The following is an 18701-nucleotide window of genomic DNA, read 5'->3' as shown; positions in this document are numbered from 1 at the left end:
TTCTTTATTTCAGTTCCTTTCCTTCCATTCTCTTTTTTCATTGTTCTTTCTTTCTTTCTTTCATTCAAAGTGTGTGTGTGTGTGTGTGTGTGTGTGTGTGTGTGTGTATAGAGACTCTCTCCAGACTTGAGGCCCTGCAGCATTGAGGAAACATGTTAAACCCCTGCTGTACTCCCGCCACACTGAGCTCTTTTACACACACACACACACACACACACACCACCCCCACAGGCGAGAGAGAGAGAGAGAGAGAGAGAGAGAGAGAGAGAGTGTGTGTGTGTGTCCACGTCTTTGTCACAGACACACGCACACACACACACTGTGGTGAATACAGTGCTCTCGCTCCCTCTTGCCAACTCCATCCTCCCTTCGGTCCTCTGTTTCTTCTTTCTCCTCTTCATCAACCGGGCAACATTCGGTGCTGATCCACAACATCACACAACGGAAAAGAGACGGAGAGAGAGAAAAGAGAGAGACAGCGACAGAGAGCAAAATGGAGTGGGATGGAGCACAGAGTACAGAAGTGCACTGATGCCACACGAGAAGAAAAATAATTCTGTCTACATCTCGTTACTACGAGAAAAAACATCTCGTTACTGGAGTAAAATCTTACTCACGCCATCAGCGGCTCCATTTATCAGCCCGGATCAGCGGGTCCCCCTGTGGGCTCCTCTGTAAACGCGAGAACATTTGTCTCATAATTAGGAGCTGTTTTTTCTCAGAGCAACAACATGCTCTTCTTATAATAACGACATGTCTTGGAACAGCATGTTATCTTGTAATAATATTTCATAATAATCGGATAAACAGTTTGTAATAAGACAGTTTTCCAACATGAAGGAGATACAGAGCTCGGAATAAAGAGACGCGATTTTCTTTTAATAACGAGTTGTTTTCTAGCAGTAATTATTTTATATATATCTCTCATCACTGTCGATTAGTCTATAAAAGTCTAGAACATCTCTTTCTTTTTTCTTATAAAAGGAAGGAAGAAGGGATGAAAAGAAGGAAGGAAGAAAAAAAAGAGTCAGAAAGAAACACATTGGAGGACAATATCTCATTATATATTATATATATAAATAATGAGATATTGTCCTCCAATGTGTTTCTTTCTGACTCTTTTTTTCTTCCTTCCTTCTTTTCATCCCTTCTTCCTTCCTTTTATTATACTGTATACCTCGCAATAACAAGATGTTGAAATTTTTTTTTTTGGACTAAAGTGATGTTAAAGGAGAACCGAAGGCAATTTTTTTATTATCAAAATTCTATTTCTCATTTTATTAAATATCAGAATGCATTTTTGATCGCTATTTTGTCACTGCTATAGCAAGTTATGAGTGTTTGAAATATGCTCTGTAATATATCAGTCCATATGTTAAAGCGACGGCCGTAAACGAGATTCGTTGAGACCTGTGTGAGACATCATAGGACGGAAGTAAAACGTACAGCGGAAATCAAAGCGACCGACATCTGCCAACGTTCCCTGTGTCCGAAATCACTCACTCGTTCACTACTCCCTACTCCCTATATAGGGAATTACTATATAGAGGAAAAAACTCTTTCGGACACTAGTCCGTCACGCTGGCATTTACGTCATTACTGTCGCACAATTAAAACGTGCTAGATCAGTCGGCTGGTAGCTTTTCAAAATAATAAAAACACACGCATGTATTTTTGTGATAAATCCATATTATACTGAGCGCATTTCCCACAATCAATTCAAAGTACCTGCAGCTTTCAGTTCTTTTTAAATCAAGGCTGAATACTTTCTTCTTTGCCGCTGCCTTTTATTAAATCACATTTGAGACTTTAATTTGATTTCTTTCAGCGCGACCGCAATGCATGATGGGATATATTGCTTTGGTTAGTGACCATCGTTGTACACTACTTTTCGTGATGCATTGTGGGATACTTTCAGTGCACTATATAGGGTGTAAATAATCCTCACTAAGGTTTCGGACAGTGCTACAAAATGGCGTCCTCGCTATATAGTGACTAGGGAGCGATTTTGGACACAGGGGTTGTCTAAAGACGCGCGCGCCCTCTTTCGAATGCTGATGTAACCAAGCCGGAAGTTTTGTTTGTTTTGATAGCAATCAGGAAAGTTTGAAAAAAGTAGGCAGTAATCGTCATTTAAACTCGTTTTTGTGCAATACTTCGTTTGGAAAACAGTTTTCAAAATGGCGGCACTGACACCTGGCTGACACTTCACGTTTCGAAGTCTCGCACAAGTCTCGTGAAGATCGTGCGGATAAGCGACGCCTGCCGTGGACCAAACGGACTAAATTCAACACGGCTAAAAACCGAATAGGCCGATAAGCATAATATTTAATTGCAATTAAATGCCAATGTGAGTCAAGATATAAGGTTACTAAAACCCAAAACGTCATTGAATAACACGTTAATTAAGAAATAAAGCAAGTTTAAACATGACTTCAGTTCCCCTTTAAGAGTCATGAGATACAATGAGATAGATGGCGAGAGAAACGAGATAAATACTGTATATTGTAAGAGCGTTTTTTCATAACAGTATGTTTTCTTATTGTAACGACATGCTTAGAACCTACTAAACATGGCCCCAGGATCCAAAGGACAACCGGTGAACCGGCGACAGGGTCATGAGTGTGGAAGGCTCATTGACTGGCCTTTCAACAACCCTTTTACAAAGTAATGGCACGACCCAGAAAGAGAAGCAAATCAATCAGTGATGCAGAGAGGAAATATCAGGAGGAGGAATAGCAGAGAGAGAGAAGAGATAAGATTTGGGGAGAGAGGTCCAATCCTGAAGACCCTGAGGGACAGAATACAACAACTTCTTTTCCGGTTTTCCGGTTAAGAGTACGCCATGCGCATTTTGGCTGCCGCTTCTCACCAGAGTTTTTTTATTTTATTTTATTTTTCCTTTCGTTTTTCTTTTTTGTGTTTGTGTAGTTTGATGCTTGTTTTTTGTTTGAGTGTTTTGTTGTGGTGTAGCTCTGGACCCAGTTTTGGGCATCAGTTCCCTCCAGGCCTTGGTTTGCTGTTGGTGATGCCTGTGCTCCTCGCTATGGACTGCAGTGAGCTTGGTGATCTTTTAACATCGTGGTTGTCCAGCGCTCTGTAAGGTGGTGCTTTTGTGTTTAGCGTGGTGTTCCGAGCGATGTTGCCCGGCGGCGGCTTGGCAGCTGTGCAGGTGGTGTGGAACTTATCTTCATGCACCTTTTAGTGGGACTGTGGCAGCTACACCATTAGAATGACATCCTGACCTTCTTTTGGTGGACTTTTTTTTCCCCCTAATTGTAAAGCAACCTTGGGTATGAGAAAGGTGCTATATAAATTCAACTTATTATTATTATTATTAACTTGTGGGCGGCACGGTGGTGTAGTGGTTAGCGCTGTCGCCTCACAGCAAGAAGGTCCAGGTTTGAGCCCCGTGGCCGGCGAGGGCCTTTCTGTGCGGAGTTTGCATGTTCTCCCTGTGTCCGTGTGGGTTTCCTCCGGGTGCTCCGGTTTCCCCCACAGTCCAAAGACATGCAGGTTAGGTTAACTGGTGACTCTAAATTGACCGTAGGTGTGAATGTGAGTGTGAATGGTTGTCTGTGTCTATGTGTCAGCCCTGTGATGACCTGGCGACTTGTCCAGGGTGTACCCCGCCTTTCGCCCGTAGTCAGCTGGGATAGGCTCCAGCTTGCCTGTGACCCTGTAGAAGGATAAAGTGGCTAGAGATAATGAGATGAGATGAGAGAGATTATTAACTTGGGGGCTGCAACCTTAAATGCCCTGGAACTCATGGTGGATAGTGTAAATTTCATACATTTTGGGACAGACAACAGTCCAGAAGATGAAGATCTGAGACTGCGAATAGGAGAGTAGGGTTGATGTAGTTCCATTAGATATTGAGCAGCGAGGCCATGGAGAGCTTTATTATGTGAACAGAATAATTTTATACTCAATGTGATCTAGAACAGGGAGGTTCTGGAGAACCTAATGTGGGTGAGCAACCACAAACGTAAGCACCTGAAGTCTTTGACTGGAACTGTGTTCTTTGGTCTGATGGAACAAAAATGGAGCTTTTTGCCAAGAAAAACATTCATCAAGATGGGCTTGGGGTAAAAAAAAAAAAAGGGGGGGGGGATGGCTATAATGAAAAGAACCCGATCCCAACTGTAAACTATGGTGGAAGTTCTGCAATAGAATATACATACGGTACACCTCACTTGCCACTTTTGATGCCATTCTCTAATCAGCAAATCTCTTGATGCATCAAATCACGCAGATACAAATGAAGAGCTTCAGTTAATGTTCACAACGTTCAAACATCAGAACGGGAAAAATTGTGATCTCACAGTGAAGTGTGACTTTTTTTGACTGTGGCATGGGTGTTGGTTTGAGCCAGATGGACTGCTGGTGTGAGCATACATGTCAACCTTTGGTCAATCAAACCTGTATAACCAACCTCCAAAATCCGTATTTCCCTTATAAAATCCGTATAAGATGCAAATTAAAATAATTTACCTACAATTTGAATGATAATTAGCAATGATATATCCCAGTTACTTTTTATTCAATATTAATAACAATAAACCTTCAGAATGAATACAAAGTATTTTTCTAGTCTCACCTGTGAAAGGTAATCCCATGTGATCTCGTTTGGACGGTAAACCTGTTGGTACAGTTAAACGCAGCACATGAATGAGGCATCTTTATTCTCGGCTACTGTCTAGACGCTATACCAGAGACGGCTGAAGAATCTCCACTTTGCCACGTCCAATATGGCGGCGAGGATGACGTATGATTCTACGCAGAAGGCGGCGTCTATGTTTATATGTCTATGACTTCACGGCTGGCGGGATTCTCGCAATGCGGTGTGCGCATGATCAAAAGTGGAACGAAGTCTCGCTACCACAAGATAACGCGCGATTTCATAAGACTCTTTACTGGCTGTCTGTGGCGTACAGTACGTTTATCATCGTGGGAATTGATTATAGCTCTAAATAAATATTGAAGTTTTTTTAAAGAATCCGTATAACTTTATTTATACGCCCGTATACTATGTTTATTGAATCAAATCCGTATAAAATACGGACATTCCGTATAGGTTGACATGTACGGTATGTTTGAGTATTTCAGAGACTGCGGATCTCCTGGGGTTTTCTCCTGGAAACAACAGTCTCCGTACATAGAATGGTGCGAAAAACAAAAAACATCGAGAGTGAGTGAGTGAGTGAGTGAGTGAGTGAGTGAGAGAACAACAGTTCTGTGAGTGGAAAAAACAAATGCCTTGTTGATGAGAGAGCTCAGATTGGTCAGAAAATGGATAGAGTGAACAGTTCGAGCTTTTTTTTGCCAGGAAGGATATAGTAACTCACCCTTTACAACCGTGGTGAGCAGAAAAGCATCTCAGCATCTTCTGCAACAGTGGAAAGAAGAACACATTGGGTTCCAGGCCTGCAGCCAAGAACAGGAACCTTATGGCCCTTTTCCACTACCCTTTTTCAGCTCACTTCAGCTCGCTTCAGCTCACTTCAGCCCGACACGGCTCGCGTTTCGACTACCAAAGAACAGCACGACTCGGCTCGCTTCAGTCCTGCTTAACCCCTAAAACTCGTACGGTTTTGGAGTGGGGCTGAAGCGAGCCAAAGCGAGCCGAGTGGGGCTAGGGGCGTGAGCAGACACTCCCCTGTGCACTGATTGGTGAGGAGGAGTGTCCTCACATGCCCACACACGCCCCGCGAGCACGCTGGGATCTGTAAACACCGTAAACCCGGAAGAAGAAGAATTACGAATTACGAGAATTTCTGAAGCCTTATGCGCCTCGCCTCATCTATACGCTCTTGCCAGTATCTGTTGGCGTTGTCGGTGACAACAAGCCACAGAACCAAGACCAGCAACACTAACGACTCCATGTCCTCCATGTTTATTGTTTACTATCCGGGTCGTGAGACTACCGCTTAAAAGCTCACTGATGTCACTGTTTGCGCTGCTTAACAACATCACGTGACGTCCACCCACTTTCGCTAACTCCACCCAGTGTGTCCACCCACTTCCAGCCAGCACGGTTCAGCGCGGTTGTAGTCGAAATGCAACTTCAATAGCCCCACTCAGCTCAACTCAGCACGGCACGGCTCAGCCCGACTCAGCCGCGTTGGTAGTGGAAAAGCGGCATTAGAATCAAGAACAAGTTGCTTTCTTTGTAGTAATGACATGCTGTTCTTGTAATAAATAGATAGGTGCTGATGGGAAATTTTTCCTCGTGTAGCAGTAATATGCTTCATAATGGAGAAGCAAGCGTGTGTATACATCTGATCAAACCCTGATATCCCACTAGAACTCTGTGATAACTGTATACAAGCCCCACAGCGAGCCTGAGACAAAGCTGTAACTTAAATCACGGCTTATTAAAGATACAATCAAGCATTACTGCGTCCTCTTCTTCTTCCTCTTCTCTCGTTCGCATGCAGCCATGTGTCCTTTTTATTGCTAAAATCAGCAGCTTGGCCGTCATGTGCCGCTTTTTAAAACTCATCATTTGAGCCTAATTGGGGAAGAAGCTCGCACACAGATTACGCTCCACATGCTGTCCATGCGTGTGGACAGAAACATTTGCCATTTCGTTTCCTTTTTTTTTTCTCCTCTCCTTTTTCCTCTTTTCTCCTTTCCAAGCGCTCGGCTGGCAGCGTTATTTCTCAAGCTTGCATGCTGAAGTGTAATAAACGGACAGGTTTTCTTCTCCCGCCCATTCCAGTGTTCAGACTGACTCAACTCGAACCCTGTGCCTCCAGGACGAGGCCACAGCGCCACCAAGTGGTCACTTAGTATTTATAAAGAGTTAGTTATTCAAGTCAGCCAAAACTTTTTTTCTCGGTGTGTGTGTGCGCGCGTGTTGTGAATAATCAGTGGCGTGATACATAATCAGTAATCATTTGGTGAAATGGCACATTAATTATGTATAGCAGGGGGTTTCAACGGTTCTGCAGCCAGGAATTCATTCCAGGCTTAAAAAACCCGAAAGGAAACAGAAAAATGACATGGACCCTGCCATGATTATGACTCATGTTTATTTTATGGGCATAATCCAGAAATATTAGGCACGGCAGGCAAAATAGGGAGCATCATAATTATTTATTGGACCCATAAAAGATTTTTCCAGCCCAAGCTTTCCATCAACAGAAATCAAATCAGCTATTAAACATTTATTATTCTTATTATTATTAATAAAGAACAGAATTTATTATGTTGTTTAACTTTTCCACTTAAGTTAGCGTTATTATCATTTATAATCATGTTATTAAGGTTTGGATTTGGACCTAGTTGGGTTAATTATCCAAGTAATTAGGCTTATAATGTTAAGACAAGGCGGCACGGTGGTGTAGTGGTTAGCGCTGTCACCTCACAGCAAGAAGGTCCGGGTTCGAGCCCCGTGGCCGGCGAGGGCCTTTCTGTGTGGAGTTTGCATGTTCTCCCCGTGTCCGCGTGGGTTTCCTCCGGGTGCTCCGGTTTCCCCCACAGTCCAAAGACATGCAGGTTAGGTTAACTGGTGACTCTAAATTGAGCGTAGGTGTGAATGTGAGTGAGTGTGAATGGTTGTCTGTGTCTATGCCCATGTTTACATTAGACTGTATCAGCGGATCATCAGATTAACGTTTTTAAAACGATTAGTGTGCACACAGCAACACCAATACACGGATACGCTCGGCTCCGCAGGCATCCTGCGCTCCAAATCACTCCGCCTGAACAGCGAGTGCCCTCTGGAGGGTGCGCACTCCAGCCCTGCGCAGCTCACACAGCGCGCGAGTGAAGTGCACAAGCAGTGATTCGGGACTGAGCCGCTGTGTGTGAGATCCCAGCGCATATCACTTACCACTTGCAAGTGGAAGGATGGCAAGCCTAAAGACAATCATAACTACACAATGGGCAGTATTTGCATCAGTATTTGCAGTATTTTCATACTTTTATACTCTTTAATGAAAGGTGATACAAGGCGGAAGTCCGCGCCGTTTTTCAGCAGTCGCGTCACATGACCAACGCCAGCGAATCAGGAAGGTGGATGTCACAGTGACGTTGTCCAATGAGACGCCAGCTAGAGCTCAGCACAGCGTATCCGCGTATTCTCAATGTTTACACAGCACCGGAGCTGACACGATCTGGATTGAATACGTGGACGCTGGCGGATTCCCGTTTCCCGGCGTTTCCAGGCGGTTTAATGTAAACGGACAGTGCATCCGCGAGGAAAATGAGACAGATACGGTCTAATGTAAACGTAGCCTATGTGTCAGCCCTGTGATGACCTGGCGACTTGTCCAGGGTGTACCCCGCCTTTCGCCCGTAGTCAGCTGGGATAGGCTCAAGCTTGCCTGCGACCCTGTAGAACAGGATAAAGCGGCTACAGATAATGAGATGAGAATGAGATGTTAAGACAACAACAACAGAATGTGTTCGTTTTGTTCTTCGGTGCAGAATAAATATCCAGATGATGATGGCGTCACTCTACAGCTTTCCTGTACGAACTGCACACAAATGTTAGACCTTAAGTTTACAGATGCACTCTGAGGGCGGAGTTTGGTTTGGCCACGCCCCTGCACATAAATTGTTTGACGTATTAGTTTTGATAACCAATAAACAGCAGAACAATGTACAGGACCGCTGACACTTTTACCTTCATCAAAAAAAAAAAAAAATTGATGCAGATTCAATGAATATGCAAATTAGGCCCGCCCCCTGTTTCAAAGTGCTGTTTAAAAAAATATATAAAAAAGTGTATAAGACTTTATGACGCAATAAAAGTTGTCTTATAATGTCTTCATCACAACTGCTAACTTCCTCACATAAAACTTTCACTGTCGATAGAGTCAAATTAATTCCGCTAAAAAGATTTAACTGTAATAAAGTTTAGCAAGACGTTTAAGGACATCCATCGTAAACGCCCGAGAGATTTCTCTGTACAAATGTTTCTGTATTCGACTTTCTTCAGAAGTGTGGAGTTGTAACTTGAAATGATGTCATTTACAAACTCATTTTGGGGGAAAAAATGTTTTTGAGCTACAAAGTGGGAATTTTTTACCAATGAGGGAAAATGACGTTGTTTTGACGTTGATTTAACGTCGCTTGGTGAAACTGGGGTTGAAAAGCCCGTCCCTCGTACTCGGAGGAATTCTGAGTTGGGTTTTATTGGTTTGTTTTCCCTAATTGGATCTTTTGCAATAGCTCATGCATTATATCATGAGGTCATAATCAGAATAACACACGGCTGTAATCATGACTCCATGGAGCCATAAACGGATAAAAAAAATGTTGTTCTTTGATAAAGATGTCATAGCTGACAAACTGTTGTAATAAAAGACAAATAAAACAAAACATTCAGGGATGTGCTTTTGTTAGAAAAAAATAAAGAACTTCAGGGTGGAAATAGTAACCTTCCTTCACCACACCATGCCACTCCAGTTGATTATTTTACTAGAACGGCCTGACACGGGGTGTGTTAATCTTTACAGCACAAACCGTGGCAGGATTTATATTTTTGTCCATGACTTCACTCTCTTCTTTCCAAAGCTACTCTACATCACGTCTCACACACACACACACACACACACACACACACACACACACACACACACACACACACACTCTCCCGGTTTCCAGCTTGGACTTCCTCTAACAGCCTCACATGAACGTATGAGCAGATCACATGACCTTCCACACACTCGAGTTCAGTCTGTGATTCCTTTTTAAACCCTAACAGTTCATATACAGAGTCTCTGCTCGTCATGTCACTTTAGTGGGGATAAATCTCGCATACAAGTAAATCTCCTCCTCCACCTCCTCCACGCCTACCTGAGATAAATCACGAATCTATAGGTTTAGGCACTGCATAAAAGCGGCGCTCCCATCTGTTTCTGGGTTGTAGAATTTTCTTACATCATAGCCAGCCTCTTTTGTTTGATTTCCTTACCGTTATAGTCACTATACTGTTTCCTTATGTTGTACAAAAACATACACAGAAAGAATATATAAGTATATATTTTATAGACTTTTATCCAAAAAGTACAACCCCGATTCCAAAAAAGTTGGGACAAAGTACAAATTGTAAATAAAAACGGACTGCAATAATTTACAAATCTCAAAAACTGATATTGTATTCACAATAGAACATAGACAACATATCAAATGTCGAAAGTGAGACATTTTGAAATTTCATGCCAAATATTGGCTCATTTGAAATTTCATGACAGCAACACATCTCAAAAAAGTTGGGACAGGGGCAATAAGAGGCTGGAAAAGTTAACGGTACAAAAAAGGAACAGCTGGAGGACCAAATTGCAACTCATTAGGTCAATTGGCAATAGGTCATTAACATGACTGGGTATAAAAAGAGCATCTTGGAGTGGCAGCGGCTCTCAGAAGTAAAGATGGGAAGAGGATCACCAATCCCCCTAATTCTGCACCGACAAATAGTGGAGCAATATCAGAAAGGAGTTCGACAGTGTAAAATTGCAAAGAGTTTGAACATATCATCATCTACAGTGCATAATATCATCAAAAGATTCAGAGAATCTGGAAGAATCTCTGTGCGTAAGGGTCAAGGCCGGAAAACCATACTGGGTACCCGTGATCTTCGGGCCCTTAGACGGCACTGCATCACATACAGGCATGCTTCTGTATTGGAAATCACAAAACGGGCTCAGGAATATTTCCAGAGAACATTATCTGTGAACACAATTCACCGTGCCATCCGCCGTTGCCAGCTAAAACTCTATAGTTCAAAGAAGAAGCCGTATCTAAACACGATCCAGAAGCGCAGACGTCTTCTCTGGGCCAAGGCTCATTTAAAATGGACTGTGGCAAAGTGGAAAACTGTTCTGTGGTCAGACGAATCAAAATGTGAAGTTCTTTATGGAAATCAGGGACGCCGTGTCATTCGGACTAAAGAGGAGAAGGGCGACCCAAGTTGTTATCAGCGCTCAGTTCAGAAGCCTGCATCTCTGATGGTATGGGGTTGCATTAATGCGTGTGGCATGGGCAGCTTACACATCTGGAAAGACACCATCAATGCTGAAAGGTATATCCAGGTTCTAGAGCAACATATGCTCCCATCCAGACGACGTCTCTTTCAGGGAAGACCTTGCATTTTCCAACATGACAATGCCAAACCACATACTGCATCAATTACAGCATCATGGCTGCGTAGAAGAAGGGTCCGGGTACTGAACTGGCCAGCCTGCAGTCCAGATCTTTCACCCATAGAAAACATTTGGCGCATCATAAAACGGAAGATACGACAAAAAAGACCTAAGACAGTTGAGCAACTAGAATCCTACATTAGACAAGAATGGGTTAACATTCCTATCCCTAAACTTGAGCAACTTGTCTCCTCAGTCCCCAGACGTTTACAGACTGTTGTAAAGAGAAAAGGGGATGTCTCACAGTGGTAAACATGGCCTTGTCCCAACTTTTTTGAGATGTGGTGTTGTCATGAAATTTAAAATCACCTAATTTTTCTCTTTAAATGATACATTTTCTCAGTTTAAACATTTGATACGTCATCTATGTTCTATTCTGAATAAAATATGGAATTTTGAAACTTCCACATCATTGCATTCTGTTATTTACAATCTGAACTTTGTCCCAACTTTTTTGGAATCGGGGTTGTAGAATGAAGAAGTCGTCAGATTTTTTAATCGAGAACCGCCAAAAACAAATTTTGAATAAAAATTCAGACATGACACGCGTGCATCGTGCATGAGGATTTTCCTGCCACGATTGGGTTGCCTGTGACGGTAGGCACGTGAGTACATGACGCAAAGCGACGTTGGGCTACAACAGCAACAAGTTACTCACTACTATACTGTCCCGACTATTACTCTACTTCACTAGTTGTTGGGTTTCCTGTGGTGGCACGGACGCATGCACAGACGCACAGGACCGAAACCATCAGAAAACAACTCACTCAATGGGTTTCTTTCCGTATCTACACGCGATGCCTATGGGGCGCCACTTGCGTAGGCTTTTGGCCCGCGCAGGAGCTTCACTAATGCTGTCGTAAATATACCATGCCTAGAAAGCAGTGTATTAAATCCCCTTTTTATCCAGTTTCTCATTCCGCGTTGTCTTCAAATGCTTAAAAACATACACAACAAGTTCCTGCTCACACCATCGCGAATGCTAATCGTACCGTACACCCTGCTCATCTCCGCCTTCACTGGTGTCGGCTTTCTCCTGCTTTATTAACCAAAGTAAATAATTTTTAAATAAATAAATAAAAATCACACCCATGTGCAAAATGACAGAACAATCATGCTCAGTAAAAACCCAGATCTTCAGGTTTGGTTTCATTTCATAACGCTTTACATTAACACTCCTTTAACGAGTGTTGTAGAACTCGAGACTGGTCTCAAAACCACTTTGTGAAGGTCTCGGAATCCACCACATTTTAACTCGGTATTGTCTCAGTCTCAGGATTTTATTTCAAGACCAGAGATTTCACTAAACTGCCTGTGTATTGTCTGATTTATTTGTTAACATCGTTACTGTGATTGGATGTAAAATTTCCTGCTTCAAATTCAACCAATAACGTGACTCATTACCAATTTGATTTTTTTTCTTTCTGGTCTGGTTCTGGTCTTGACTCGGTCTCGCCCTGCCTTGGTCTTGACTTGATCTCATCCCCTCCGAGTCTCGGTCTTGATACACTTTGCTCTTGGTCATGATTTGGTCTTGGTTTAGGTGGTCTTCACTACAACACTTGCATTTCTCCTGAACAAATACAACCTTTATTCTGAATAAACTATAATTAACCAGTTAAGAATGACAACAGAGCACGCGGGTATATGAAAACAATCCACTGAACCAAATCATTTTCGGAGCACATTTCAGCATGGAACAAAGTATGGGGTTTTTCCCTCCCTGAACGTTACCCCACATTTACCAACGCTTATAATTTACAACATTTGGCAGACACCATTATCCAGAAAGACAACCCTTCAGGAAACAGCAGGGTTTCATTAAAAAAATTAATAATAAATGAATAAATGTACTGTAAATAAAAACCTACGAAAACCTGTGTTTTATTATACTTTTACACACAAAGATTTCATAAAGGCGGCACGGTGGTGTAGTGGTTAGCACTGTCGCCTCACAGCAAGAAGGTCCGGGTTCAAGCCCCGTGTCCGGCGAGGGCCTTTCTGTGTGGAGTTTGCATGTTCTCCCCGTGTCCGCGTGGGTTTCCTCCGGGTGCTCCGGTTTCCCCCACAGTCCAAAGACATGCAGGTTAGGTTAACTGGTGACTCTAAATTGACCGTAGGTGTGAATGTGAGTGTGAATGGTTGTCTGTGTCTATGTGTCAGCCCTGTGATGACCTGGCGACTTGTCCAGGGTGTACCCCGCCTTTCTCCCGTAGTCAGCTGGGATAGGCTCCAGCTCGCCCGCGACCCTGTAGAACAGGATAAAGCGGCTAGAGATAATGAGATGAGATGAATTTTGCAGCTGATATGCAAGATCACATTTATATCTTCACATTTTAAAAATATATTTTTTAATTATAAACTGACTAAATGCCACTTATTTAATGTTAAAGTTTTGTAAGGACTTGTTTTAAATTTTAAATCATTTTAAACAGCTAGAGATAATGAGATGAGAAGATTTCATAAATAAATAAAATTCTGAAAATTCCTCTTTTTTTTCTATCCACATTCACTGGATATGAGCAACCACACGCTCTGATTGGCTACACTACTACTAGGATATCAGCTCATATACCACGAGTAGAGAAAAACAAAATGGCAGAGCGTGTTGCTGAACCAACCGAGGATGAAATAAAAACTCTACTCGAAAACAAAATGCCAAAAATAGAAAAGCAACAAATTATGGAATGAAAAGTATTTAATGATAAGAACATGTCTTTTTTTTTTATTTTTCAAGAATTATTATTATAGCATTTTTCACAAATTGCTCCGGTCATTTCACAGCCAGTCTGTTTACATTCTAAGCGGAACTTGTTTTGTCGGACATTTTGTATAAAGTTTTTATTTATTGAATTTGCAAAAAATAATAATAAAATGCTCCGTTTCTCAAAATCCAGTGAACGCAGAGAGAGTAAAAAAACAGTTATTCCACTCAATCTCGTTGTACATGGATTATAGCGCTATCAGCTCATGTACGACTCGGTTTTGTGGAATAACTTAATTATATAATTTTTTTTAAAGTGTTACTTTATAAATTTAAAACGAGCGTTCTACAGGGTCACAGGCGAGCTGGAGCCTATCCCAGCTGACTACGGGTGAAAGGCGGGGTACACCCTGGACAAGTCGCCAGGTCATCACAGGGCTGACACATAGACACAGACAACCATTCACACTCACATTCACACCTACGGTCAATTTAGAGTCACCAGTTAACCTAACCTGCATGTCTTTGGACTGTGGGGGAAACCGGAGCACCCGGAGGAAACCCACGCGGGCACGGGGAGAACATGCAAACTCCACACAGAAAGGCCCTCGCCGGCCACGGGGCTCGAACCCGGACCGTCTTACTGTGAGGCGACAGCGCTAACCACTACACCACCGTGCCGCTGTAGCTGCAAAATTATTTTATTTAAAATAAATTAATTTTAAGCTACTTTATCATATTATTGAAGTTATATTGTTATATTTCCCCAGAGTGAAGACCGCGGTCTTTATAAAAATTTGATTGATGTGACCAGCTTACAAATTTCAAACAAACACTTAAGATTTTCCCACAGAAAGCCTGGTCACGGAGTTCATCTCTCTCTCTCTCTCTCTCTCCCCCCTTTTTTAAACTCTTACCTGTGTTAACTAACCCGAGTTATACAAGACCTCATCACAGATGTTCAGAGTTACAAGATTTTTCCCTTTTTTTTGGAAAGAAATAAGAAAAGTTTTAGAAATAAAAGTTCCCTGCTCATTCTTGCTATGGCGAAGTTTAGTGTCGCTCCTCATCCAGATCACTAATGATCCAAATCAGAGAACACACACACACCACTGCTTTCTCAAAGTCACCATATGATTTATGTTTATTTCATTTTTCATTCGTCTTTTTTTTTTAAAAGCACAATCAGAATTGAGGTCCTTTTCTTAAACTGGAAGTCGCTATTGATGAACTTTTTTTTTTTTACAGCCATTAAACTGACAGACGTATAAACAAGCAGAGTGTTGTGTTAGAAAGAATGAATTGCACGAGAGTTCAGATAAAAGTATCAATTCCCAACATTCCAGATTTCAGGATCAGTAATGAAAGACCTTTGGGAGAAGAAAAACAAAACAAAAAGCAAAAAAATTTATTCATACCCATACACATGCGAAATTTACATTCAAACTGATGAATTACCTGAGCGAACTGACCGAGGCAGTGAATAAAGGGGATTTTAAAAAAAGGCAAGGCACTGGAAGGTGTGTTCAGATTAGAAGGAGGATGGTGGCAGATCAAGTCCTTCATTCATATCCCAGTACCACTGGTACAGATTAGTAAGCACTTGGTATTGCCTGTTCCGTTGGAGGTACTCGCAACACCGGCACACGTTCTCCACCGGGAAGGACGTCTTCTTTACTCGGAAACGTTCCCTCCATCTGAAGTACCTGAGATACAAGGCGTCATTATGGTGCAAACGCAAAAGGTGCTTTGCCAGAGCCCTGGTGGAGGGGAAGTCGTCCACGTGGATGAAGGCATCTCCAGGGACGAAGCGCTCATAATTCTGTCTGGACGGGCCGAAGACGACGGGGACGGCCCCCAGATCCAGGGCGTTAAACAGTTTCTCTGTGATGTAGTCCTTGTGCACGGAGTTCTCAAAGGACAGGTAGAACTTGCAGCTCGAGATGATGTCCTTGTACTCCTGCTGAGAAACGTGATTCTCGAACAAGTCGCCGTAGACGTGAATCTGGACGTACTTGCGCAGTTGCTCGTAATACTGCATCCTCCTGTGTTCCGGCTTGTAGTTGCTAACTATCCAGCAGACAAGTTTGTCCTTTTCAGAAGGTACAAAGTCCACAAAGTCATCTTGGTCGACTGGAACCAGAGAGCCGTAAGGCACGCTGATGTCGGCGTCTTTGCGGTAGCTCAGCGAGACGTTAAACAGGCCATCGAGGCCGGAGATCCAGGCCGTGTTCGAGGGCGACTCGGAATTCATCCAGATCCACTTCTGATGGGGCGGCCGAAGAAACCATGGGAGATTCGACGCATCCCAAGAGATGTCCCGGTGGTGGATCAGGACTCCGTCGGCTTTATCGAGGAAATTCCGGTCGGCTGTTAAGACACAGCTGTGAATGTTGAAGTGCGAGCTGCAGATGTTAAGATCAAAGGTGTGGTTAAAAGGCCAGAGCCAGATGAGCACCAAGACGGGGCGGTGTGCAGGGTGCACGATGGGTTCAGGTTTAGGTTCTTGGGTCAGACATTGAAAAGATGGGGTGTAGTAGAGCGAACCGATGAGCAGGACGGACAAAAGGAAGGCCGCGGACCACACAGAGCGCCACAACGTACACCCCGGTTTGGACGACATCATTCCTGCAAACGTGAAAAGAAGACGGTTATTTGTTTGCTTTAAACAAATCTAATCGTGTGCTCGTCTCAGACCTTTGGATTGAAGGGAGTCTGAAAAGATTGTACAGCGTTCAAGGGAGTGATGAGGATCACATGTTGCAGTACTGTCAAGATGAAAACTCAGCACTTTTTCAGGACCTGGAGTTACTCTTCAACTTGGAGATCCGTGAAAATCCTCGCTTCCAAATTACTTATTAAACAGGTCTGTCTGTGGTTACAGTGTGATGATAATGATTCATTTTCTTTCAGAGTTGGGAGAGTATCAGAAACACTGGGGGGAGGGGTTTCCTGTCTATTTTGCCGTAAAACCAGGATGCGAACCCGTTTAGATTCTTAAAGCTAGACGGCTTTTCGGTTTCATAAGAATCGGTGAAATTTAGTTCCGTCTGAAATGTGGTCATTGTGATATACATTTATTTCTGTAATATCTCATAAATATCAGGCCGTTCTGTTCTGTGGCTGGGAAATGATTTAATTTGAGGGGATTAAAGCAAATAACGTGCATGAAATCGGGCAGTCAAGCAGACAGAGGAAGTCCGTGTGTGCATGCGCAGGTTTATCTTCTTCTTTTGGGTTTTACAGCAGCTGGCATCCACAGTGTTGCATTACTGCCATCTACAGGTTTCCCTTTGAGCGTGCACTGACAGTTCCATCATTCTGTCGCTAAACGAACAGCTGATCACACCGAGGTGCTCGCTGAGCGCCCATATTTATTAGTTTGGTCCTGCGTTTCCTTTCCTTCGTATAGAACATAACATCTTTTCTTCTCACTTTCTTTCCGTTACTGTAGTCGGGCTTTCATGCTTCATTCGCACACTCATTTTTCTCTCCTGTTTCAAATTCGTATCCCACAATGCCTTGTGCGAACAGGGAAAACCCACCACGTGCTGCATGATGTAGTATCTTGTATAGATAGTTTTCACTGACGTCACGGCATTCCGGGGAACGCCCCCCAGCCGCCATCTTGCAGGGCAAACAAAACGGACCATCGCCACTACCGGCTACATTATCTCGGATGAATTTATGAAGTTATATAGTCAGTTTTCTAAAATAAAAGATCAAATGTCGGCAAAATCAAGCAAACAGAAGTATATGGATACATTGGACGACATCTCACAACAACGGTATGCAGCCAAACTGGCCTAGATTGGGGGAATTGACCCCTACGAAGTGGACAAAGATGCATTTTCAAGTGACTATGCAGGGCTGCCATCCATATCGTACCTGATATTGTGAACTATTTCGTGAATACTAAAAGCGCCTACACACTTGACGACCTCAAAGCATACAAGTCGCTGGAGTCATACAATTATTTTGTCTGTGGCTGGGTCTGTGAAGTCCACCATATAAAAACAAGTGACAGTCGTGTCCTAATTACAGCCAAGGTATGTAAACATTTGGATTTTAGAGCTCTCAACACTGCATATAAATATATATATGTGTGTGTATAATATCAAGTTGATTTAAGACAAATTTTACATCCATTAGTGGTATTACAGTACCATGTCAGTATAAACTTTGTAATATAATTAACTGGTATGTAGGCTTGTTACACAATTGATTGTTTATTTAAACAACTTACCACTTATAAAATGATCGGAGCAGACTTTGCTGTTTGGAAGGCTGATAATCCTTGCGGTTGATTCTCGCAAGCCATAGATTTCTCCTTTGTATGCGGAGTTTCTTTGTTTGCTCGCCTTCGTGCTCCCGTACAGTGGGAATTCCATAAAAGCTCCGCTTGACGTCATCATCTGACCTATTACGACAGCCGTGAATACAACAGGTGTGCACCATTGCTAGCTTTAAATAGTAATAATGTAACTATAAATGTAAATAATATATAAATAAATGTAACTCGTGCGTTACAATGTGTGCTCAGTGACCCGTACGGTAAGCTTGCCCTACAAGATGGCCGCCACCAGGGAATCCCCGACTCGGTGACGTCATGTGAAAACTATCTATTGGGTCATGGTGAAGCAGGAAAAAATAGCGGAGAATTTAAGACCATGTGGCCTTAAATTCATTAATTGTTCCAGTTTTTTAAAAAAAAAACCTAAAAATTTGAAGTCTGTGATTTGAATTCTGTAACTTTCAGTCCACTAAACAAAAATAATTGGGTGTCGGGGAAAATTATTTTTATGAAAAATCTGAAAGGCAGTCTAGCTTTAATGTTAACA

General features: G+C 42.6%; 1 protein-coding gene across 1 annotated transcript; it reads right to left on the bottom strand.

Annotated features, from left to right (window-relative positions):
- Window positions 1-15381: 15381 nt before the first annotated feature.
- Window positions 15382-16483, bottom strand: LOC132899927 (4-galactosyl-N-acetylglucosaminide 3-alpha-L-fucosyltransferase 9-like). The gene has a single exon (XM_060941978.1). It carries the CDS (start codon window positions 16481-16483, stop codon window positions 15392-15394), a length of 1092 nt encoding a protein of 363 aa, XP_060797961.1. The 3' UTR covers window positions 15382-15391.
- Between the last annotated feature and the right edge of the window lie 2218 nt (window positions 16484-18701).

Source organism: Neoarius graeffei, chromosome 16 (assembly GCF_027579695.1).
Source record: "Neoarius graeffei isolate fNeoGra1 chromosome 16, fNeoGra1.pri, whole genome shotgun sequence".
In the NCBI taxonomy this organism is placed as follows: domain Eukaryota; kingdom Metazoa; phylum Chordata; class Actinopteri; order Siluriformes; family Ariidae; genus Neoarius; species Neoarius graeffei.
The sequence above is the reverse complement of the archived record's forward strand: the minus strand, read 5'-3'. Positions and strand labels throughout refer to the sequence as shown.

What these genes read in the sequence shown, in the direction of transcription:
- LOC132899927 (XM_060941978.1), bottom strand. Translation starts at nt 16,483, where the DNA reads ATGTCGTCCAAACCGGGGTGTACGTTGTGGCGCTCTGTGTGGTCCGCG.